At 43.3% G+C, this 19742-nt stretch overlaps 1 protein-coding gene across 8 annotated transcripts in view; it reads right to left on the bottom strand.

Annotated features, from left to right (window-relative positions):
- hfm1 (helicase for meiosis 1) overlaps positions 1-19742 on the bottom strand; it is a 68857-nt gene that overhangs the window by 38228 nt on the left and 10887 nt on the right. For all 8 annotated transcript variants that reach the window (XM_015976057.3, XM_015976056.3, XM_015976058.3 and 5 more), the window contains exons 6-16: positions 19638-19679; positions 19119-19189; positions 18193-18325; positions 17908-18059; positions 17705-17782; positions 13111-13266; positions 11001-11201; positions 1724-1812; positions 987-1030; positions 718-819; positions 20-165 (exon numbers count right to left, since the gene is read on the bottom strand). In XM_015976057.3, coding sequence (XP_015831543.3) covers positions 20-165; positions 718-819; positions 987-1030; positions 1724-1812; positions 11001-11201; positions 13111-13266; positions 17705-17782; positions 17908-18059; positions 18193-18325; positions 19119-19189; positions 19638-19679 — 1214 coding nt within the window. The remainder of the gene's footprint in view (positions 1-19; positions 166-717; positions 820-986; positions 1031-1723; positions 1813-11000; positions 11202-13110; positions 13267-17704; positions 17783-17907; positions 18060-18192; positions 18326-19118; positions 19190-19637; positions 19680-19742) is intronic.

Below are 19742 nucleotides of genomic sequence, written 5' to 3'. Positions count from 1 at the left end.
CTCAGGATCCCGATCCTACCTGGGGGCGGCCAGCTCGGCCAATCATCTGCAGGATGTCTGCCTCACCGTACTCCTCGCAGGAGCCTGCAATGTACTGCATTGTGGACTTGATTACCACCAGGTGAGCAGGAAGGTTTACACCCATGGCCAGAGTCCTGGTGGTAACTAGAATAGGTAAACGCTACATCAGCTGATAGGATTCAAATAGGACCAAATACAATGTCGTTTTGTACAAATGATGTCATTTTCTTTGCTTTTCTTTTACAAATGTACCAAAGTTACCATAAAAGTAAGATCAGTGAATATCCGTTAACCCTCCCACTGTCTTCATGGGTGACCCCGCAAAGAAAGTTAACCATTGAGCAGGATTGATGGTTTATCCCTTAAGGTCCACGTGGACCTCAAGGGATAAACCATCAATCCTGCTCAATGGTCAACTTCCCTCGCGGGGTCACCCATGAAGACAGTGGGAGGGATAAAAACATTATCGGTAATCAAATGATGACATAATCCAAGAAACAGAAATCATTAAAACTATTTCTATTATTTTTATATTGATTGGTTTGGAACATGACTGCCTTTCCTTCTATAATAAGTTATTTAATTATTATAATCAATCTAATAGAAAGCACAATTGCAGAAATTGTATCAAATCCCTTTCGTTGAATTGCCACAAAATGATTTTTCCACCTTGGATCAGTTCGTATTTATCCTTACAAAGAACCGGCAGGTCTCCCAGGGCGAAGGCCTCTTCGATCAGCTTCCTATCAGACAAGCCAACTCCTGCATGGTGGTATCCGATTCCCAACATCAGCAGATCTGGAGTCCAACCAAACCACTAAAGTTATGTAAAGTGTTTGAAATCATCGACTTTCCCATGACGGAATGAGCCGGACACAGCGCTTCAGAACCAGACTAAAATGTTGGGCTTTCATTCAGACAATAGAGCAGAAATTTAGTGGTTTAAGAGGATTTCAATACATTACCTTTTAATTTAGAATCCAGAATAGAGCTAGCATACTTCATCAACCTACAGTAAATAAAAAGAGTCAAACGGAAAGATGTGAGGGAAATATTCTTGGACAAAAACTAATTATTGTGTTTAAATCAGGGGTGTCAAACTTATTTTAGCTCAGGGGCCACATTGAGGGAAAGCTAGTCCCAAGTGGGCCGGACCGTAAATTAAAAACAACTTCAGATTGTTTTCTTTGTTTTAATACAATCAATATAAAACAAAGCTGGAACCTGAGGACAGTGTATCCAAAATAGTACAACACCTGAAGTGTACTTGAAAATTTGAAAAACATTAAAAATCAATAAATGAAAAAACGTTCCTTAGTGATTCAAAGAGCTTACAGATCACATGGCAAGATCAGTTTCATGCAGCACTTAAAGTATATCTGACTCATTTTACTTTACATCTTTTAGCTTTCACCAGCACATCAACATCAGAATCACATCCTGAGTGGCGGCCATCTTCAGGATGTAATTCAAGTTCTTGTGTGAGCCTTGAGCGCAGCTTTGTTTTATTTATACTCATTACAGAGAAAACTTGCTCACAAAGATACGTTTATTTTCACTCTGCATTGTAAAGTATGAAAATAAAGTTTACACAACCATCTCGCTGGCCGGATTTAACCCGCTTGCGGGCCGGATTCGGCCCGCGGGCCGCATATTTGACACCCCTGTTTTAAATGTTGCAGGTGTACAATGACCACCAGACCTTTGTTTGTGTTCAGAGCTAATGATGAATCGGGCATCCTTGGCCAGAACTGCAGCAGACTGCTGAACTCCTTTTCTTGTCGAGCAAAACTATAAAAAGCATTTAAGACATTTTTAAAAGTTGCACTTATTCATATTTTTAATACATTTGCAGTGGCTTCTAGTAGGAATGAATGCCTTGTAAGTCGTTCCCTGGGAGGAAAAAACTCTGGTGCACCAGTTTGAGGACGTGGAAGTCATTCAGAGGAGAAAGGAGCTTCAAGCCCAGTCCCAGTACTCGCCCTGCACCCTACGGTCCTCAGCAAAATGCACTTGGAGGAAGTGTGCAGGTTTCAAGTGGAAGTGTGCAAATAACTGGCGAATTAGGACAGCGAGCATCGTGTCATTAACCACAGTGCATGCCAGTCGCCGTTTGTGCTACTTTTAAAAATCTTTATTAACAACTTTCAAACTAACAAATCTGACAAAATTCACTTTTATTGCGGTCCACGTTAAACCTTAGTTTCAAACATTCACATCATGGATAAATACCGATAATCGTCTCAACAACAATAAAATGCTGCGATAAAAAATGAAATAGAGAAATTTACCCCTTCCAGTCAGGAAAAAGAACCATTTGGAATGTTTGTGGAAAATCAGATCTTCAATATTAAAACCAAATTTTTATAATTTCCTCCTTTACCCAAAATTAAAGAAATTAATGATATTTATCCAGCTGCATGTTTCACACTAAGGCCCGATCTCAATACTTGCACTTGCACCCTTTAATTGCGCGTTCCCGGCCAGCGGTGCGAGTGCGTAGGGTGTCCCGATTCTCAAGTGCGGAAGTTGACCACGCCCCCATTGCACCCTTAATCTGCACTTCACCCAAGTCTGCAGCGATGCGGACCTTGGGCAAGGGTATTACCCACAAGACATTGCTGCAGGAGAAAAGGCTCAAGTTCCTTTTCTGAAAATATGTATTTTCTAATGAAATTAGTTTGTTTTAGGACGATTAGTTGATGCTCTGAATGCTTTAGACAAAGCAGCAATGAAGTAAATTTTATTTAAAAAATTGCTTTGTTGTTTGTTTGAAAGTTGTTAATAAAGGTTTTTGAAAAAAGTATCACAGCGACCAGCATACCGCCATGCATTGTGATCGATGACGCAATGCTCCCTGTCTCAATTCTGCAATCATTTGCACACTTGTGCACTACGCACTCGACGCCTACTGCACACTTTCTCCAAGTGCACTTTGCTGAAGACCGCAGGGTGCAGAGCAAGTATTGAGATTGGGCCTAAGACTTAATATGGACAACAGTAAATGCAAATTTTGCCAAATAATTGTTTGAAAGTTAATAAAGATTTTAAAAAGTAGCACAAACAGTGACCAGAATCCCCATGGGCATCCCGGCATGTTTATTAATCGATGATGAAATGCTCAATGTCCCAATTTAGGATTTATCTGCACACTTGTGTGCTACAAACTCGAAGCTTTACTGGGCACTTCCTTCTAGGACTGTGGGGTGTAGCGTGGATACTGGGACTGGGCCAGAAGCAGGATTGGTTCTGTTTTCTATTTTTACAGTTACTGTAAATCCTCTAATACAGGCCCGGGCCTGTATTTGACTCAAGCTCATCAAGCTCCAGGCCTTTATTGGAAGGAGGGCCAGTATTAGAGGCAGGCCTCTATTTCTATTTGAGCAAAATGAACTAATGGTTCGCTGGAGTTTTTGACAATTAAAATTGCGCCCACATTTTCAAAGTTAAACACATTTCTTTTAACAACGGTAGTTTCTGCTTCAGCCCTCTCCCCCCTCCCCCTGTGCAGTGGCCGCAAACTCACTGATGCGCCTGCAGCCTCTCAAGAGTTCCTGCTGCTCTAAACATTAAAATAATTATTTCATTTTCTGTTCCTCACTTCTGATTACCTTCAATGGTGTCTGTTTGTTGCAACCAGCAGGTACAAAAACTAACTTGTTTTTATTTGACTATTTTTCTGTCCTGTCTGTTTATTATCTTCCTGCATCTCCTCTCAATCCTAAAGAGAAACTGCTACCTGGGTTCATATATATTCACCTTATGAGTTACCTTTGAACTGCAGCTCTAAAAGATCTACCGACCGCTAAAACAGCGGAGTGCGAGCTGCTTGGCGGCCGCATCAGTGATCGGTGCGTCACCGGAGGACAAAACAGGTGATGCGCCCCGCTCCACAGCAGCGAAACACATCAGGCGCAAATAAAAGACAGAAAACATTAAAGGAAATGAACCGACATGAACGATCGCGTGTCAGTACCGATGCTCTGGCATAGCGCGTTGCCCCCCCGACGCGCAGGAGCTTGTCACCTGCTGACAGCAGGCTGCTGTCTTTTCCGAGGGCTGCATCTTGCCGGTCATTATCACGTGACAGCGACTAGTCGATGGCAGGCATAACAAGTCACTATAGTGAAGTCGACTAGTGACTAGTTCATACAACCCCTACTGCTCCCCAGAGTGTTCTGCAGCATAATCAGCACGTTCTCTTTGAACTTGATATCAAATTTCCTCTTCGTCTCCGCACGGTTAAAGTTACCCTCGCGGTCTATCGCTGGCAAATCAAAAGTGAGACGATGACACAACCGCCCCCGTACTTGCTTGTTACCACATTCCACCCGGCCACAATAAGAGACCGGCCATTATTCACCTCCGCCGACTCCGGCCAAAATGTGAGACCCGGCCGTTAATTGAATACAGGCCTGTATTAGAGGATTTATGGTATTTAGCTGTTTAAATCATGTGCTCGTGAAGCTAATTTACGAGGTCGATGTGCTAATGATTAGCAGCGATTAGCATGGTGTGACCAGCGGGGTCTCCGTGGATTACTGACGGGTCTCTGCAGATGGAGGGAAAGGAAGCAGAAGTGGGGTTAGCTCTGTTTTATATTTTTACAGTTATTTAGCTTTTTGAAGCATGTGCTCAATAAGCTAATATCTGCTAGCTTATGTATTTTCTCTTCATTCTTAGCAACATAGTGTTGGTGGTTCAGAATGCAACACGTGGTCCTGGTTTACCTGTCCTGTTTGCTCTGTTGCTCACGTATGTAGCTAACGGTTACATCTAGATCTTGTTAACTGTCCTCAGGCTTTGAAGTTTAGTTTCAGTGTTTGTGTGTCTGTCTTCTAGGTCGAGGGACGGGGTACCATCATCGCGTGAATCAGTGGCCTATCTCCCTCATGACAGGATGCAGCCAACTTGGTAATACCAGCAGATATCCCGTGAAAGAAGGTAAATTTAGTCCCGCACTGTTGCCGCCGGTCCCTCCGACCACCACTCAGAGCTGTCTTCCTGACCAAGACGTACACGTCCAGTTATCTGCATCAAGGATTTGATTTGTGATTTAAAATGAGGGAACATGGCTCAGCTTTCTCTCACCACCAGAAAGAGACTCATCAGTTTAATTCAGCACAATGCTGTAAAAACAAGCCCTCCATGGCACTTCGATATCCCACGACTACCCAGCCAGCACATTCCCAGAGTTGTAAAAAGTACTGTATTTTCAAGAGCTCTATACTAAAGAATACTACCATGACATTTTACCTGATTGATTTGGAATTGGTTTATCTTTGTACAGTTCTTTCAGAGAACTCTCATTGCAAACTAATGCTAAAAAAGGCAGCTGAACAGAAGTAATAAGTGATGAGTAGGCTAATTCTTATCCCTGGTTAAACCTGTTCATTATTCCATGTGAACTGCTGCCAGGCCTCGTGTAACACACAACCTCAGTCACTGAGCTGCACTACGTTTTATGCTAAATGGACACTTCTTTTCCTGTGAATTAAATGTTTAAAATGTACTTGGACAAATTGGTTGGTTATTAGTAAATTAACTACTTTAATGTTTCCTAATTTCCTCATAAACCCAAGTCCCCTACAGGAAAGGAATCGCCTCACTGGTTTACGCTTCTCGTCTCGTCAGTGCTCAATACTTCTAATGAGCTCGACACACGGGAGGCGACATCGCCTCTCCTCCATTCATTTTCAATGAGACATGCGTGACAAAGCGATAATCGCGGGTCTCTCTCCTACCAAGCGAAACGTGAAAAACGTGCGTGTGAAAGTTTGCACTCGTGCACGTGTCGTGCACGTACGACCCAGCGACGCGATCCCAGAAAGTTGAAACATTTTCAACTTTTCATCGCTGTCGCTCGGACGAGGACCAATCAGCGGAGGTTTCATTCACTGACCAATGAGCGGACAGGATGCTCCGTACACCTCCGAGCAAACATGGAGGAGAAGTTGATTATTATTATGTTTTATAGTAAAATCAGAAGTAAGATTTCACATAACTCTAGCAGCACCTTGTGAAACATCATATCTACCACTTTTTTAACTCTGAACCGCTTAAATAACCTTAATTCCCTCCAACCTGACACAGCCAAACAAAACAACGGAAATTTCGATTTCGCCATGGAACAGAACGCGTAGATGGCTTTGCCGCTGGCCGCTGCCGCGGGTCGCCTCCTGTGTGACAGGTAATAAAAGCGACAGCGACAAATTTCGCTGATCGCGGTCGTTTGTCGCCTCCCGTGTGTCGAGACCATTAGGCTGCAGCTATCGAATGTTTGAACATTCTATTTGACGACGTATCAAGTGACACGAGACAGTGGTCTGTTGCTAAAGTATGAACATAAAACAACAAAATTATAAATGGGTCAACATAATGTATTAAATTGGTGCTATTTTATTAGGCCCGAGCAGCGAAAGCGCTGCGAAGGCCTCTTGTTTTTGCTCTGATTATTATTATTTTTTGTTATTCCGTGCCCCCTTTGAACAGCTTTTTGGGGACCTTAACATACCCCAAAACTCACAATATTTTGCACACTTGTCAGGCCTGGTGAAAAATTTGATATTTTAAAGGTCCCAAAAAAATCGCAAAGAAAATGGCTGAACAGCGCCCCCTACAAAGTGAAAAAAACCCCTCTCCATAAAGCTTAGTTTATCGTACAGTTATGAAATTTGGTACACTTGTAGTACTCAACAGTCCGCACAGAAAAGTCTCTTGCAACCATGGTCAATATCAAACAGGAAGTCGGCCATTTTGGGTTGAAATGGCGATTTTTTGCCGTTTTTGCCGTTTTTAGGGTCCGTTTCTGATTGGATTGCTCGATCATTTTTCGCACGATCGTCTCAAAAATTGTGTAAAATTGCTCAGAAGGGATGGGCGAACAAAATGAGATAAGGATTCTGAGTTTTCGTATATGTTGAAGGGGCGGAGCCAGGCCTCGAAGTTTGACTACTCGCCAAAAATATTTAAATTGCTATAACTTCATAACTGAATGGAATAGAGTTACCAAACTTTCTGTGGTCATTCGTCATCCACCCACAAAGTAAATTGAAAGGTCGGATGATGACATCACACAAGCCCCGCCCCCTCAGGACCAAAAAGATCAAGTTTTACTGTGAAAGGTCCCAAATTGCCCCATTTCACTTAATCACCACAAATTTGTAGCTGGTAACTCAAGACAAGTGGGGGTTGCTTGGCGTCACTTTATGGGAGTTTTCGGCAGAGGGCGGGGCTGTGGTGGCGCGGCGAATTCAGGCGTACCGCCTTGGCCTTACGTTTGCCTCCCATTTCGTCATTTCCAAAGATATCGTCACGAAACTTCTTGTGAGTGATCCTAGTCCGGCCCCCCAAAAGATCTGATGTGAACATCTGGTGGGCGTGGCCTATTTTCTGAAATAGCGCCCCCTAGGACCATTAAAACTATTAGCCCCAAGCCATGCTTTGACTGAGGATTACGAAATTTGGTACACTAATGTGGTGTCTCAGGACCTACAAAAAAGTCTCTTGGAGTCAAGTTCAAAGTCGCACAGGAAGTCGGCCATTTTGGATCAAGTACGCGATTTAGTGGTTTTCGCACACGTTGTTTGGAGAGTGATGCTCCGTCGCCCTTTTCACCAATCTCCTTCAAACTTCTGCTATATACCCTTAAGACATAGGGGAAAAAATTCAACCGTCGGATTTTTCAAAAGTTGAAAGGTGTGGGCGTGGCTAAGCCTCAAACTTTGACCTGTCGCCACGCTACTCTTTTTTTCACAGCTCCCTACTGGACTCCTTTTACCCAATCACCAGGATTCTGTGGCAAACAGCAGTAGACAAGTTGAGGTTACTTGGTCTCCAGTACTGGCAGGTTTTGAAAAAAGGCGGGGCTTTGGGACCATGGCGAAAATCGCCATCACGCCATGGAAATACGTTTGTCTCTCATTTCTTCAGTTATCGTGATATTGCTACGAAACTTCTGGTGAGTGATCCTAGTCTGAGCTCCAAGAGAAATAGACAGCTGAATTTTGTGGGCGTGGCCTATGTTTTGAAATAGCGCCCCCTAGGACCATTTAAACTATTAGCCCCAAGCCATGCTTTGACTGAGGATTACGAAATTTGGTACACTAATGTGGTGTCTCAGGACCTACAAAAAAGTCTCTTGGAGTCAAGTTCAAAGTCGCACAGGAAGTCGGCCATTTTGGATCAAGTACGCGATTTAGTGGTTTTCGCACACGTTGTTTGGAGAGTGATGCTCCGTCGCCCTTTTCACCAATCTCCTTCAAACTTCTGCTATATACCCTTAAGACATAGGGGAAAAAATTTAACCGTCGGATTTTTCAAAAGTTGAAAGGTGTGGGCGTGGCTAAGCCTCAAACTTTGACCTGTCGCCACGCTACTCTTTTTTTCACAGCTCCCTACTGGACTCCTTTTACCCAATCACCAGGATTCTGTGGCAAACAGCAGTAGACAAGTTGAGGTTACTTGGTCTCCAGTACTGGCAGGTTTTGAAAAAAGGCGGGGCTTTGGGACCATGGCGAAAATCGCCATCACGCCATGGAAATACGTTTGTCTCATTTCTTCAGTTATCGTGATATTGCTACGAAACTTCTGGTGAGTGATCCTAGTCTGAGCTCCAAGAGAAATAGACAGCTGAAGTTTGTGGGCGTGGCCTATATTCTTAAATAGCGCCCCCTAGAGCCATTAAAACTTTCAGCCCCAAGCCATGCTTTGACTGAGGATTACGAAATTTGGTACACTAATGTGGGGTCTCAGGACCTACAAAAAAGTCTCTTGGAGCCAAGCGTAAAGTCGCACAGGAAGTCGGCCATTTTGGTGCAAGTACGTGATTTAGTGGTTTTCGCACACATTGTTTGGAGAGTGATGCTCCGTCGCCCTTTTCACCAATCACCTTCAAACTTCTGCAATACACTCTTAAGACATAGGGGAAAAAATTCAACCGTCGGATTTTTCAAAAGTTGAAAGGTGTGGGCGTGGCTAAGCCTCAAACGTTGACCTTTCGCCATTACTTTACTTGACTTAATAACTCCCATGTGCATGATCAGATCTTTTTCGAACTTTGTCTGTGTGATCATTGACCATATCTGTAAACAATGACAATGTGGACAGCTGACATCACCTAAGCCCCGCCCCCTGACTACAGGAATTTATTTTTTATGCTGAAATGCCCATATTTGTCCCCTCTAATTTAGTCAACATGACCCTAAGGTCATGCACTGTCTTCATGATGCTGTAATGACCATTCAGATCTGATAGCTTTCCAGAAAGGGAGGGGCTTTGATGCCATGGCGAATTCTGGCGTAACGCCGTAATCTTAATATTCAATTTAATGGTGAGCTCAGAGGGGATGCTGAGTCAGGGTGAGGTGCAGACTAGGAGGCCATTCGCGGTTTCTGGTGTCGGGGTGGTTGACGTTTCTGTTCTGTCAGACGTGCACTGGTGCGACGGCAGACCGGAGCGGCGCGGAGCTGCGAGGGCCGAACGACGCTGCTTGCAGCTTTAATTTATAGTTATATTTTAGGGAACACAATCTGACTTACATTTCAGTAACATTTTAGGTTTGTATTAATATCACTCATCCTAGTCAAAATAACACATCTAAATATAGCCAAAATCAGTATAATTTAATTTCTCATTAACATGTTCAGTAGTAAGCTACTGGAAATGCTAATAACATTTAATTTATACTAGCACCGATGTAATGATGGCATATCTATTTTATTATGTACGGGTTGGCAACATAATCCAGTCTAAATTGTATTCAAAGAGAGAACTTACATGCTACAACAGCTTGCCATATAGGCTGTGGCTGAATCTCAGCAGCAACAACCTACAGGTAGGTGCTGCGGTTCTGCTCCATACCGCTGCAGCTGAAGACATCCAAGAATAAACAGAACGGAGAGGAAATTTTTCCGCTCGTAGAGTTTAGGAATTCACAACCATCGTGTTTTTTCTGAAACCCACTTGATCGTGAGCGTGCTAGCTTAGCATTAGCAATGTTGCACGTAGTTTAACTCTTGAGCGCAAACTTTGGGCCGTTTCTGCCTTTTACAATGGATTGCTGGTTTCTCTATTTCCCTCCACAGCACCCAGATCACCACGTTGTGCGCCAGTGGTCAGACTGTGGTACGCACATTTAAGGAAGCTTTGAATCAGTAAAAAATGAATCGAGGAATTTAATGAATCGAACCATTCAATGATTTGTTTCAGCCCTACTTAATTCCTATTTTGGCTAATGACACATGGCTAACATCTTGTGCCAGATGGCAGGCCTCTTTCAAAATTTCGTCAGATATTTTCTAGTGTCTATTACTGTTACATCGTTATAGAATTACATAATAAAATGAACAATACATGTATACTTTTTAAAAACTAGAACTTTTATTAATATTTCTGAATTTAAAGGATTCAATGGGAACTAAATGTGGATGCATAAATAATAATCACACTTTCAATTAATAAAAAAAACTAAATTTATATTTTTTTGAATTCATATTGTAATTTGCTTACTGTGTTCAAACAAGTCAGAGAAAATAAGTTTGATTTTTGTTCTTCCTCTTTTCTGAATTAGCATTTTGAAATGGTTTTTTCTCCATAAAGCAGCAGCAGTAGCTCAACAGGGCGAGCGGGTTGTCCAGTAATCGGAAGGTTGCAGGTTCGATCCCGGCTCCGGACAGAGAATTCTGCTGTTGTGTCCTTGGGCAAGACACTTAACCCACCTCGCCTGCTGGTGGTGGTCGGAGGGACCGGTGGCGCCTGTGCTCGGCAGCCTCGCCTCTGTCAGTGCGCCCCAGGGCAGCTGTGGCTACATCGTAGCTCATCACCATCAGTGTGTGAATGTGTGTGTGAATGGATGAATGATACACTGTAGTGTAAAGCGCTTTGGAGTCCTTACTCTGAGAGGCGCGATAAAAGTGCGGGTCATTTATCATTTACCATAAATGGTAAAGCAGTAACGTTAACAGCATCCTTCCACCCACCACCAGTGTCGGCTTCTGATCGGAGTAAGTCTGTATGATGTTCGCCATCTTGTAGTTGAGTGACAAGTCAAACTTGAACTCTGTTTGGTTTGGGCTGCAGGGGAATCCCAGCACCACCTTCCGAAGCTTCACAGGACGGTGGTTCTCATCCATACTCAGATAGGTAGCCGGCCCGCTCTCATTTGACAGCCAGTCTGCTAGCTAAAGCAACAAGTTCTAGAGTCAGCCACATGTTACTGATTTACACCAGTGGTTCCCAACCTGGGGTCTGTGTGTAAAATACCAGCGTCATACCCGGGACACGCTGGAGGGACTATGTCTCACGGCTGGCCAGGGAACGCCTGAGGATTCTCCTGGAGGAGCTGGCCCAAGTGGCTGGGGAGAGGGAAGGGGAGGGAAGTGTGCGCCTCCTGACTCCGGATAAACGGCCAAAAATGGATGGATGGATGGACCAATGTATCGACACAATAGGTGTTTGAAAAAAGATGTATGTGGGTTGCCAATGTTCATGTTGATTTAAGATGTGTACTACCAACTGAAGGGGTGGAGTCACATAATAGTGAGGAAATGGAAGATGATTGGCAGCAACTAAATCCAAAATGTTGCCAAATGGTTGTTGAAGGATTTTGTGGGAACAAGCTTCTCCTTGACGAAATCTACCATCGACACGGCTAGCGCTAACTTCTGCTGTACAAGTAATTATCGTCAGTTTACTGTTATTGAGATGAACTGCTCACTACACTCAACTAAAGGATTATCAGGAACACCACACTAATAGTGTTTGACCTCTTTCACCTTCAGAACTGCCTTAATTCTACGTGGCGTTGATCCAACAAGGTGCTGAAAGCATTCTTTAGAAATGTCGGCCATATTGACAGGATAGCATCTTGCAGTTGATGGAGATGTGTGGGATGCACATCCAGGGCCCGAAGCTCCCGTTCCACCACATCCCAAAGATCTCTATCGGGGTGAGATCTGGTGAACGTGGGGGTCGTTGTAGTACAGTGAACTCATCGTCATGCTCAAGAAACCAGTTTGAAATGATTGGAGCTTTATGACACGGTGCATTATCCTGCTGGAGGTAGCATCAGAGGACGGGTACATGGTGGTCATGAAGGGATGGACATGGTCAGAAACAATGCCAGGTAGCCCGTGGCATTTAAACCATGCCCATTTGGCACTAAGGGGCCTAAAGTGTGCCAAGAAAACATCCCCCATACCATGACACCACCACCACCAGCCTGCACAGTGGTAACAAGGCATGATGGATCCATGTTCTCATTCTGTTTACGCCAAATTCTGACTCTACCATTTGAACGTCTCAACAGAAATGGAGACTCATCAGACCCGGCAGCATTTTTCCAGTCTTCAACTGTCCAGTTTTGGTGAGCTGGTGCAAATTGTAGCCTCTTTTTCCTGTTTGTAGTGGAGATGAGTGGTACCCGGTGAGGTCTTCTGCTGTTGTAGCCCATCCGCCTCAAGGTTGTGCGTGTTGTGGCTTCACAAATGCCTTGCTGCATTCCTCGGTTGTAACGAGTGGTTATTTCAGTCAAAGTTGCTCTTCTATCAGCTTGGATCAGTCGGCCCATTCTCCTCTGACCTCTAGCATCAACAAGGCATTTAGCCCACAGGACTGCTGCATACTGGATGTTTTTCCCTTCTCACACCATTCTTTGTAAACCCTAGAAATGGTTGTGGGTGAAAATCCCAGTAACTGAGCAGATTGTGAAATACTGAGACCGGCCCGTCTGGCACCAACAACCATGCCACGCTCAAAATAGCTTAAATCACCTTTCTTTCACCTTCTGACCTTCAGTTTGGAGTTCAGGAGATGGTCTTGACCAGGACCACGCCCCTAAATGCATTGAAGCAACTGCCTTGTGATTGGTTGATTAGATAATTGCATTAAGGAGATGTTGGGCAGGTGTTCCTAATAATCCTTTAGGTGAGTGTATATCATGATAGTGATTGGAGGCCATGTTGCCCAGCCCTAGTTAGTGGGTCCTTGGCTTTTGTTGAACACAAGCAAAGGGGGTCGTCAAGGAAAAAAGGTTGGGAACCACTGATTTACACCACAGAAACAGAGCTCACAGATGGAACAGAATCTTACATCAGATATGTTGGGGATGGTGGCTGATACAGCTACAAATCTCATGGAGAGGCCTGCCTCTGGATTCTGGGATGCTCTGTAGGCATTCACCGCCTTCATTCTGCTCACCACCACTTCCAGTGTGGCACCACGAGTTGCATCTTTCACCACATGCACCTGGAAAACAAAACATTTTATAATTCCACATTCATTACAAATGAGGGTGAGCTATTAACAGGATGGTTCTGTGGGCTCATTTAAAATGTGGTTCACTGGTTTAATCTAAATACATTTGTAGTGATCTCTAGTAGAAATGAATGCCTTTTAAGTTGTACTCAAAAGTCCCTGGTGCGCCTGTTTTAGGATTTAGAAGATTGCCAGATCAGAGGAGATCTGCAGACGGCAGGATTTGAAGTCTAAAGACTAATTTGTACTTCTCCGTCAGCTCTGCGAGGGAGAGACGCGCACGCATTGTCAGAGACCTTTTGCTTTCAGACTTCTCCATCAGCTGGAGACTGTTGCAAAACAATTCCCCACCAGGGCAACAGAGGGCGTAGCGCCACTCTGAGGTATCCTGCCACCATTACAGTCATGTATCCGGTACATGATAGTGTATTTACTATTGTTTACATAGTTTTAATGTAGCTCAGAGACCTTTTGCCACTGACAAATATGTTCCTCATTCCCCTCCACCTATTCATGCGATCGGTACCTCTAAACCCACGTTTCTCGTCGTTTCCATCCACAAATAAAACTCTTGCTGCATACGTTTGTACTCCTTCAGCCAGGGGTGAATAAATGTTCATATTTTCAGACTTTTTATGCAATGCGTTCTTCAATCTGTTCCGTATCTGCCGCTACGTTTTTGAGGAGGCAAAGGTGGTGATGTTGCAGATTTTCAGGAAGCAGCGTCCTGACCAATCACAAGCCTGCGTTCTCCATCTCTTTTGACGGATAGTTAAAAATTGGAGCATGTCTCCATCTTCCTCTGCGAGCATGTCGGAGGGCTCTTGCGTCAACGCATAATGGCGTTGCATGTCTCCGTCCAAACGCAGACAGAAGTTAAAATGAGGCTTAACTTCCTGATATTTGGACATCTCACCTCTGATTGGCTAACAACAATGCGACTACCACTGACTGTTTACTTTGCAACGTGGGGACAGCAGTAGCTCAGGAGGTAGAGCGAGTTGTCACGCAACTGAAAGGTTGTAGGTTTGATCCCGGCTCCCACCAGAGAATGCCGCTGTTGTGCCCTTGGGCAAGACACTTAACCCACCTTGCCTGCTGGTGGTGACCGGAGGGACCACTGGCACATGTGCACAGCAGTCTCGCTTCCATCAGTGTACCCCAGGACAGCTGCGGCTACATTGTACCTCATCATTACTTGCATGTGGATGTGTTTATGAGTGGTTGGATGACTGATTGTGAAGCGCCTTAGAACCCTAAGAAAGTGATGTACAAATACAGGCCATTTACCATTTATCCTTCCTAACTAAAGAGGGAACAGGGGGATCATGACTTCAGAGGGATCATTCAGACCTATTAATCAATCACTTACCAATTAATAGCTACAGTTCGTTCGAACATCTTATTCTTAGTTTTCCTAATCCAGATTGCAAAACTGTAAAACCACTCTTGTTTGTAGTTTTATATCGTCCACCAGGCCCTTACTCTGAGTTTTTGGATCAGATCTCTGATTTGGTGCTAAATACTGATAAGGTCATTGTAGTGGGGGATTTCAACATTCATGTGGACATTGAAAATGATAGCCTCAATGTAGCCTTTAGTAATATCTTAGACTCAATTGGTTTTACTCAAAGAATACATAGCTCCACCCACTCCTGCCATCATACATTGGACCTTGTACTGACTTATGGCATTGAGTGTGAGGAAATAACGATCTTTCCACATAATCCAGTCCTCTCGGACCACTTTCTGATAACCTTTGAGTTTTTTATAACTGAGTTCTCGAGACATGAAAGTAAATTTCACTATAGTCGGTCTCTATCTGACAACGCAGTTGCATCTTTTAAATCATCTGTTCCATCTTTACTGTCCTCAGCATCTCAGAGGAACGTAGCAGAGGGCAATATTTTCAGTTCTAGCCCCTCACAAATTGATGCCTTAGTTCATCATGTTACTTCCTCTTTACGTGTGGCATTAGATGATGTTGCCCCTTTAAAAAAGAAGGTAATTAGGGACAGGAAGTTGGCTCCCTGGTTTAATTCTCATTTACGAGCCTTAAAACAAAATTCTAGAAAATTGGAGAGAACATGGTGCTCTACGCACCATGAGGAGGCCTACCTATCCTGGAAATATAGTCTTGTGCTTTATAAAAATAAGCTTCGACAAACTAGAACTGCCAAGCCCTTGAGAAAATAGTGGCCATCCAAGTATGTCAGCATTGAAACACTAATGCTCTGTTTGAGGAATTTCAGTCTGGTTTTAGAGAGTATCACAGCACTGAAACTGCATTAGTGAGAGTTACAAATGATATTCTCATGGCCTCAGATAAGAATCTTGTGTCTGTTCTAGTCTTGTTAGATCTCAGTGTTGCCTTTGACACAGTTGATCACAATGTTCTTTTAGAAAGACTTGAACATGTTGTAGGGATCAAAGGAACAGCGCTAGGCTGGTTTAAATCCTACCTGTCTGATAGATTTCATTTTGTAAATGTACATGACAAATCGTCTTCATACTCCAGGGTTACTTGTGGAGTACCACAGGGTTCAGTGCTTGGAAAAATTCTTTTTACTATATATATGCTCCCAATTGGTAAAATCATTAGACAGCATGGGATAAACTTCCACTGTTATGCTGATGATACTCAGTTATATTTATCCATTAACCCTGATGAACCTAATCGGTTGGGTAGATTACAGGCTTGTCTTGAAGACATAAATAATTGGAGGACTCTAAACTTTCTGCTTTTAAATCAAAACAAGACAGAAGTTCTCATCTTTGGACCTGAAATTCAGAAAAGGAAATTGCTTAGTCAATCACCTGACCTTAATGGCATTAAATTAGTCTCTGAGAACAAAGTAAGGAACCTTGGTGTTATCTTTGACCAGGACATGTCATTCAAATCCCAGGTTAATCAGGTTTGTAGGATTTCCTTTTTCCACCTTTGGAATAATGCTAAGATTGAAAACTTGACTCTCTTTCTTTTGTCTCTGAGTTAATACGAAGTGTTACATAATCCCTGCAATAAAAAGTTCCAATCTTCTGGTTAAAAGTACCCAAAGATCCATAAGATTGATTTCATATTTATTATGGAATCTCATGTCATATGGGTCATTAAAAATGTAAATTAAACCCTTTACAAAACTACTCTCATTTAGTGATGTTTTCAGTAAAACGTTTGACCTCTTCTTCTTCAGCCTTCAGAGAGTACAGACGCTTTTTTCTCAGCTCCCTTATCGGCTTCCCCAAGGCTCTTGTCCTGTCTGCCTACAGAGCACTTCTCTGCATTTCTCCTGAAACCACTACTCTCTTTTTGGAAATATGGACTTAATTAATTGGTCATTCAACGTGATTGACAAAATTTTCTCTACGATGAGAACGGAGAAGGGGGCTCCCACCTGTCCCGAGGGGACATTCGCATCGGGATATGCACTCGATTCTTGGGAGGTCTGGCGAATTGTGTGCCTCTCTCAGCTGTCCATCGAGGACGTGGAAGATTTGTGGATATTCGGCCTGATGATCACTGGATTTCTTCTGATTGGAGTGGGAGGATATCTGGTTTTCTGGAAATTTGGGAAGATGGGAGCGATTGGAGTGCGACCCGTACCCACGGAATGTGCCGCTCGTGCGGTGACCTCACAGACTGGGACGTTACTCGAGGTGAACCGTAAGCTGGACAATGTCCTTGCGGCGTTGCCTGTGTTAGTGCGCAAGATGGATTTGATCTCGGAGAGGGTCGCCGGACGATGCGGGGATGTGGAATGTAAAATTGGCTTCACTGGTGGACATGAATGACCACTTAGAGACTACAAGACGGAGGGGAAGATTATCTCTGTCTACCCTAAACAAAGTTATGTTTATCCTTATCTGACGCCATAGCAGCCTCTCAAGGCTGCCTCAACACACCCCCACAAAAGGAGGAATGCCGACAGATGCTGTGTCCCGACCTTCACCCTCTCCCTTCAGGCTATATCTGCAGGGACCTCAATGTGCTCTCTGTTCCTTATCTCTCCCTCCCACCTGTTGTTCTGCAGCTGGTCGATGCGCCGCAGTGGCAGCTCCCATTGGAGGCTTCAGGATCCCGCCCACCCCCACCTCCCCATCGGACTCTGATGTTGTATACGTGCTGTCTGTGCTTCCATGTCGGGTGTTTTTTTGCATTGGAGTGCTACACCCTGCTGGTGTAACCCTGTTAATGCCTTTTTTCCCCTCCCTGAACTTTCCTCATGTAACACCCTTTTCATCTATCTATTAAGGTAGCGCGACTCATGTTGCGAATGACCGCAGTCACCAATTCTTGTTATGTGTCTTACCCACGTATGTCTGATCTTTGAATTGTGTGTGCTGAAACTGAATTTCATTTCTCTGTATGTCCTGCACATGTGGAGAATATGACAATAAATGACTCTTGACTCTTGACAAATAAACTCACCTCATCAATGAGGAAGAGTTTGACGAGCTGAAGCAAGCAGTTATCCTTCCATTTCCTGGTCATGCTGTCCCATTTTTCCTAAACGGATGTGTAAAACATAGAAGTTTAATGATAAACGTGTTATAATAACTGTCATGAAAATTTGAATATGTTTATAGATTTGTTGAGCATGCTTGACTCAGCTGCACATCAGTGACACACACAGGAGTGGTCAAGATGATTTGGGAGTCTTGAATCTCAAAGAAGTCGTCAATCTCTGTGTCACCAGTCAGTTCTTTGCAGCTCAGCCCCAAAGGACCAAATTTCTTCTTCCAGTTCTCAGAGCACTGACTGCACAGCGCCTTGATGGGAGCCACTGATGATGCAAACAATAAGTCTGTTCAGAAGAAATGCCATGAACCTGTAATCTGAGTCCCAACTCTACAGGATCTAAATGATCTCAGATCAAGTTTCTGCGGTTGAGACTTCATCAGTACTCCATTGCTCACTATATACAGCCTTGACATCTCTCCATGGCTCTGGTGTCTCCATCAACAGACGAATAATGGCCAGCTCAAACAGCACGGTTTTACCTGATCCTGTCGGAGCACAGGCAACGAAGTTCCTGTTGGTGTAAAGCACCTGCAAGCAAATCAAAATCACTGGTTTAACACATCAAATCAAATCAAAAGGATGATGGACATACCAGGGTTCTTACTCCTGCATGCATGTGTATATGTTCTCTTAATTTTCAGACCTAGATTCAAAACTTTCTATTGCCTGTTGATAACCTATTATGTCTGATCTGTTATGTGCTTATCTGTTTACTTTGTTGTTGTTGTTGTTGTTGTTGTTGTATTTATTTTATTATTATTCATTTTATTATTTTTGCACTTCCTTCCAAGACCTCTTGGCCAGGTCATGTTTGTAAATGAGAACATGTTCTCAAACATTTTACCCGGTAAAATAAAGGTTGAAATAAATAATATATTCAATGACTTTTCAAGCACTTTCAATGTGAAGACCTCTCAGCACCTCACACTGGAGATCATTTACTCATATTAACAAAACTATGACTTCCCATCCCTGTTTCATAAAACTAAACATCACTGAGCTTCACTTGGAGGGCCAATAGCCATTCCTGACTTTTATACCAGCTTTCTGAACTTGGTGACTTTACTGACAGAGAAACGTGATTAAGTATTGGTGTTCTGTAAAGCATTCACCAACAAAAAACCCATTTGAGTCTCAGATTAGTAACTCACTTACCAAGCTGAATACTGGGCCCCTACCAATTACCAGCTGGGTTTTGGTTGCAGCTCTAGTTAAAGCACTTTCTAACACTAGCTAATAACCCTAACCCTAAAGCTTCAAGTGTTTTCAAGGTAAGAACCTCATCTTCTTTAGCACTGTGTCTGTGGCATAATGATCTTACATCATCTAGAGCTTTGGACTGAACGTAGTTGAAGAAGGGGAAGTCACTGAAGATGGACCTGAACTTTACAGCTGTGTGGTGTGTTTTAGGAAATCCAAGTCCAAAAGCCTTATCTCAGGTCTCCCGGCACCATTCAGACACAATATGGCTGTACTAAATTGTGTTCATCTCATCAACATCAATGTGTCTCAGCCTTCATCTGGAAGCATGGCCAAAACCATGTTGCATGTCTTTAACTAGAGACGTCTGGCTCAAAGCCCCACAGCTGATAAATAAACTCATCAGAAAACTGAATAATAACAGCTGAAAGTATTAAAAAAGAAGAATCCAGGAAAATGTTGCCAGAGGATTTCTTTCTTGTTCAGTCGGGGAAAGGTCCCGACGGTTTACAAAAACATTTTCTGCAGCCCGCCACTGGGAAACAGCCATTTTTGTTTTGGCTTGAACTTCCAGGTTATCTTAGATCATTTAGTTATTATTCATGTTCGTGGCCCATCAGCACAAGAATAAAAAGGATACGAAGTTCCGACACCGGTCGCAGGACTCCAGGTCCAGAAGATCCTAAAATGAGAACAAATGAAACGTTTTCTTTTGTCACGTTTTTTATCTTTCATTTTGAGGTTA

The sequence above is a fragment of the Nothobranchius furzeri genome, chromosome 11 (genome assembly GCF_043380555.1).
Source record: "Nothobranchius furzeri strain GRZ-AD chromosome 11, NfurGRZ-RIMD1, whole genome shotgun sequence".
Lineage (NCBI taxonomy): Eukaryota > Metazoa > Chordata > Actinopteri > Cyprinodontiformes > Nothobranchiidae > Nothobranchius > Nothobranchius furzeri.
Note: the sequence above shows the minus strand (reverse complement) of the source record. Positions and strands in the feature narration are given on the sequence as shown.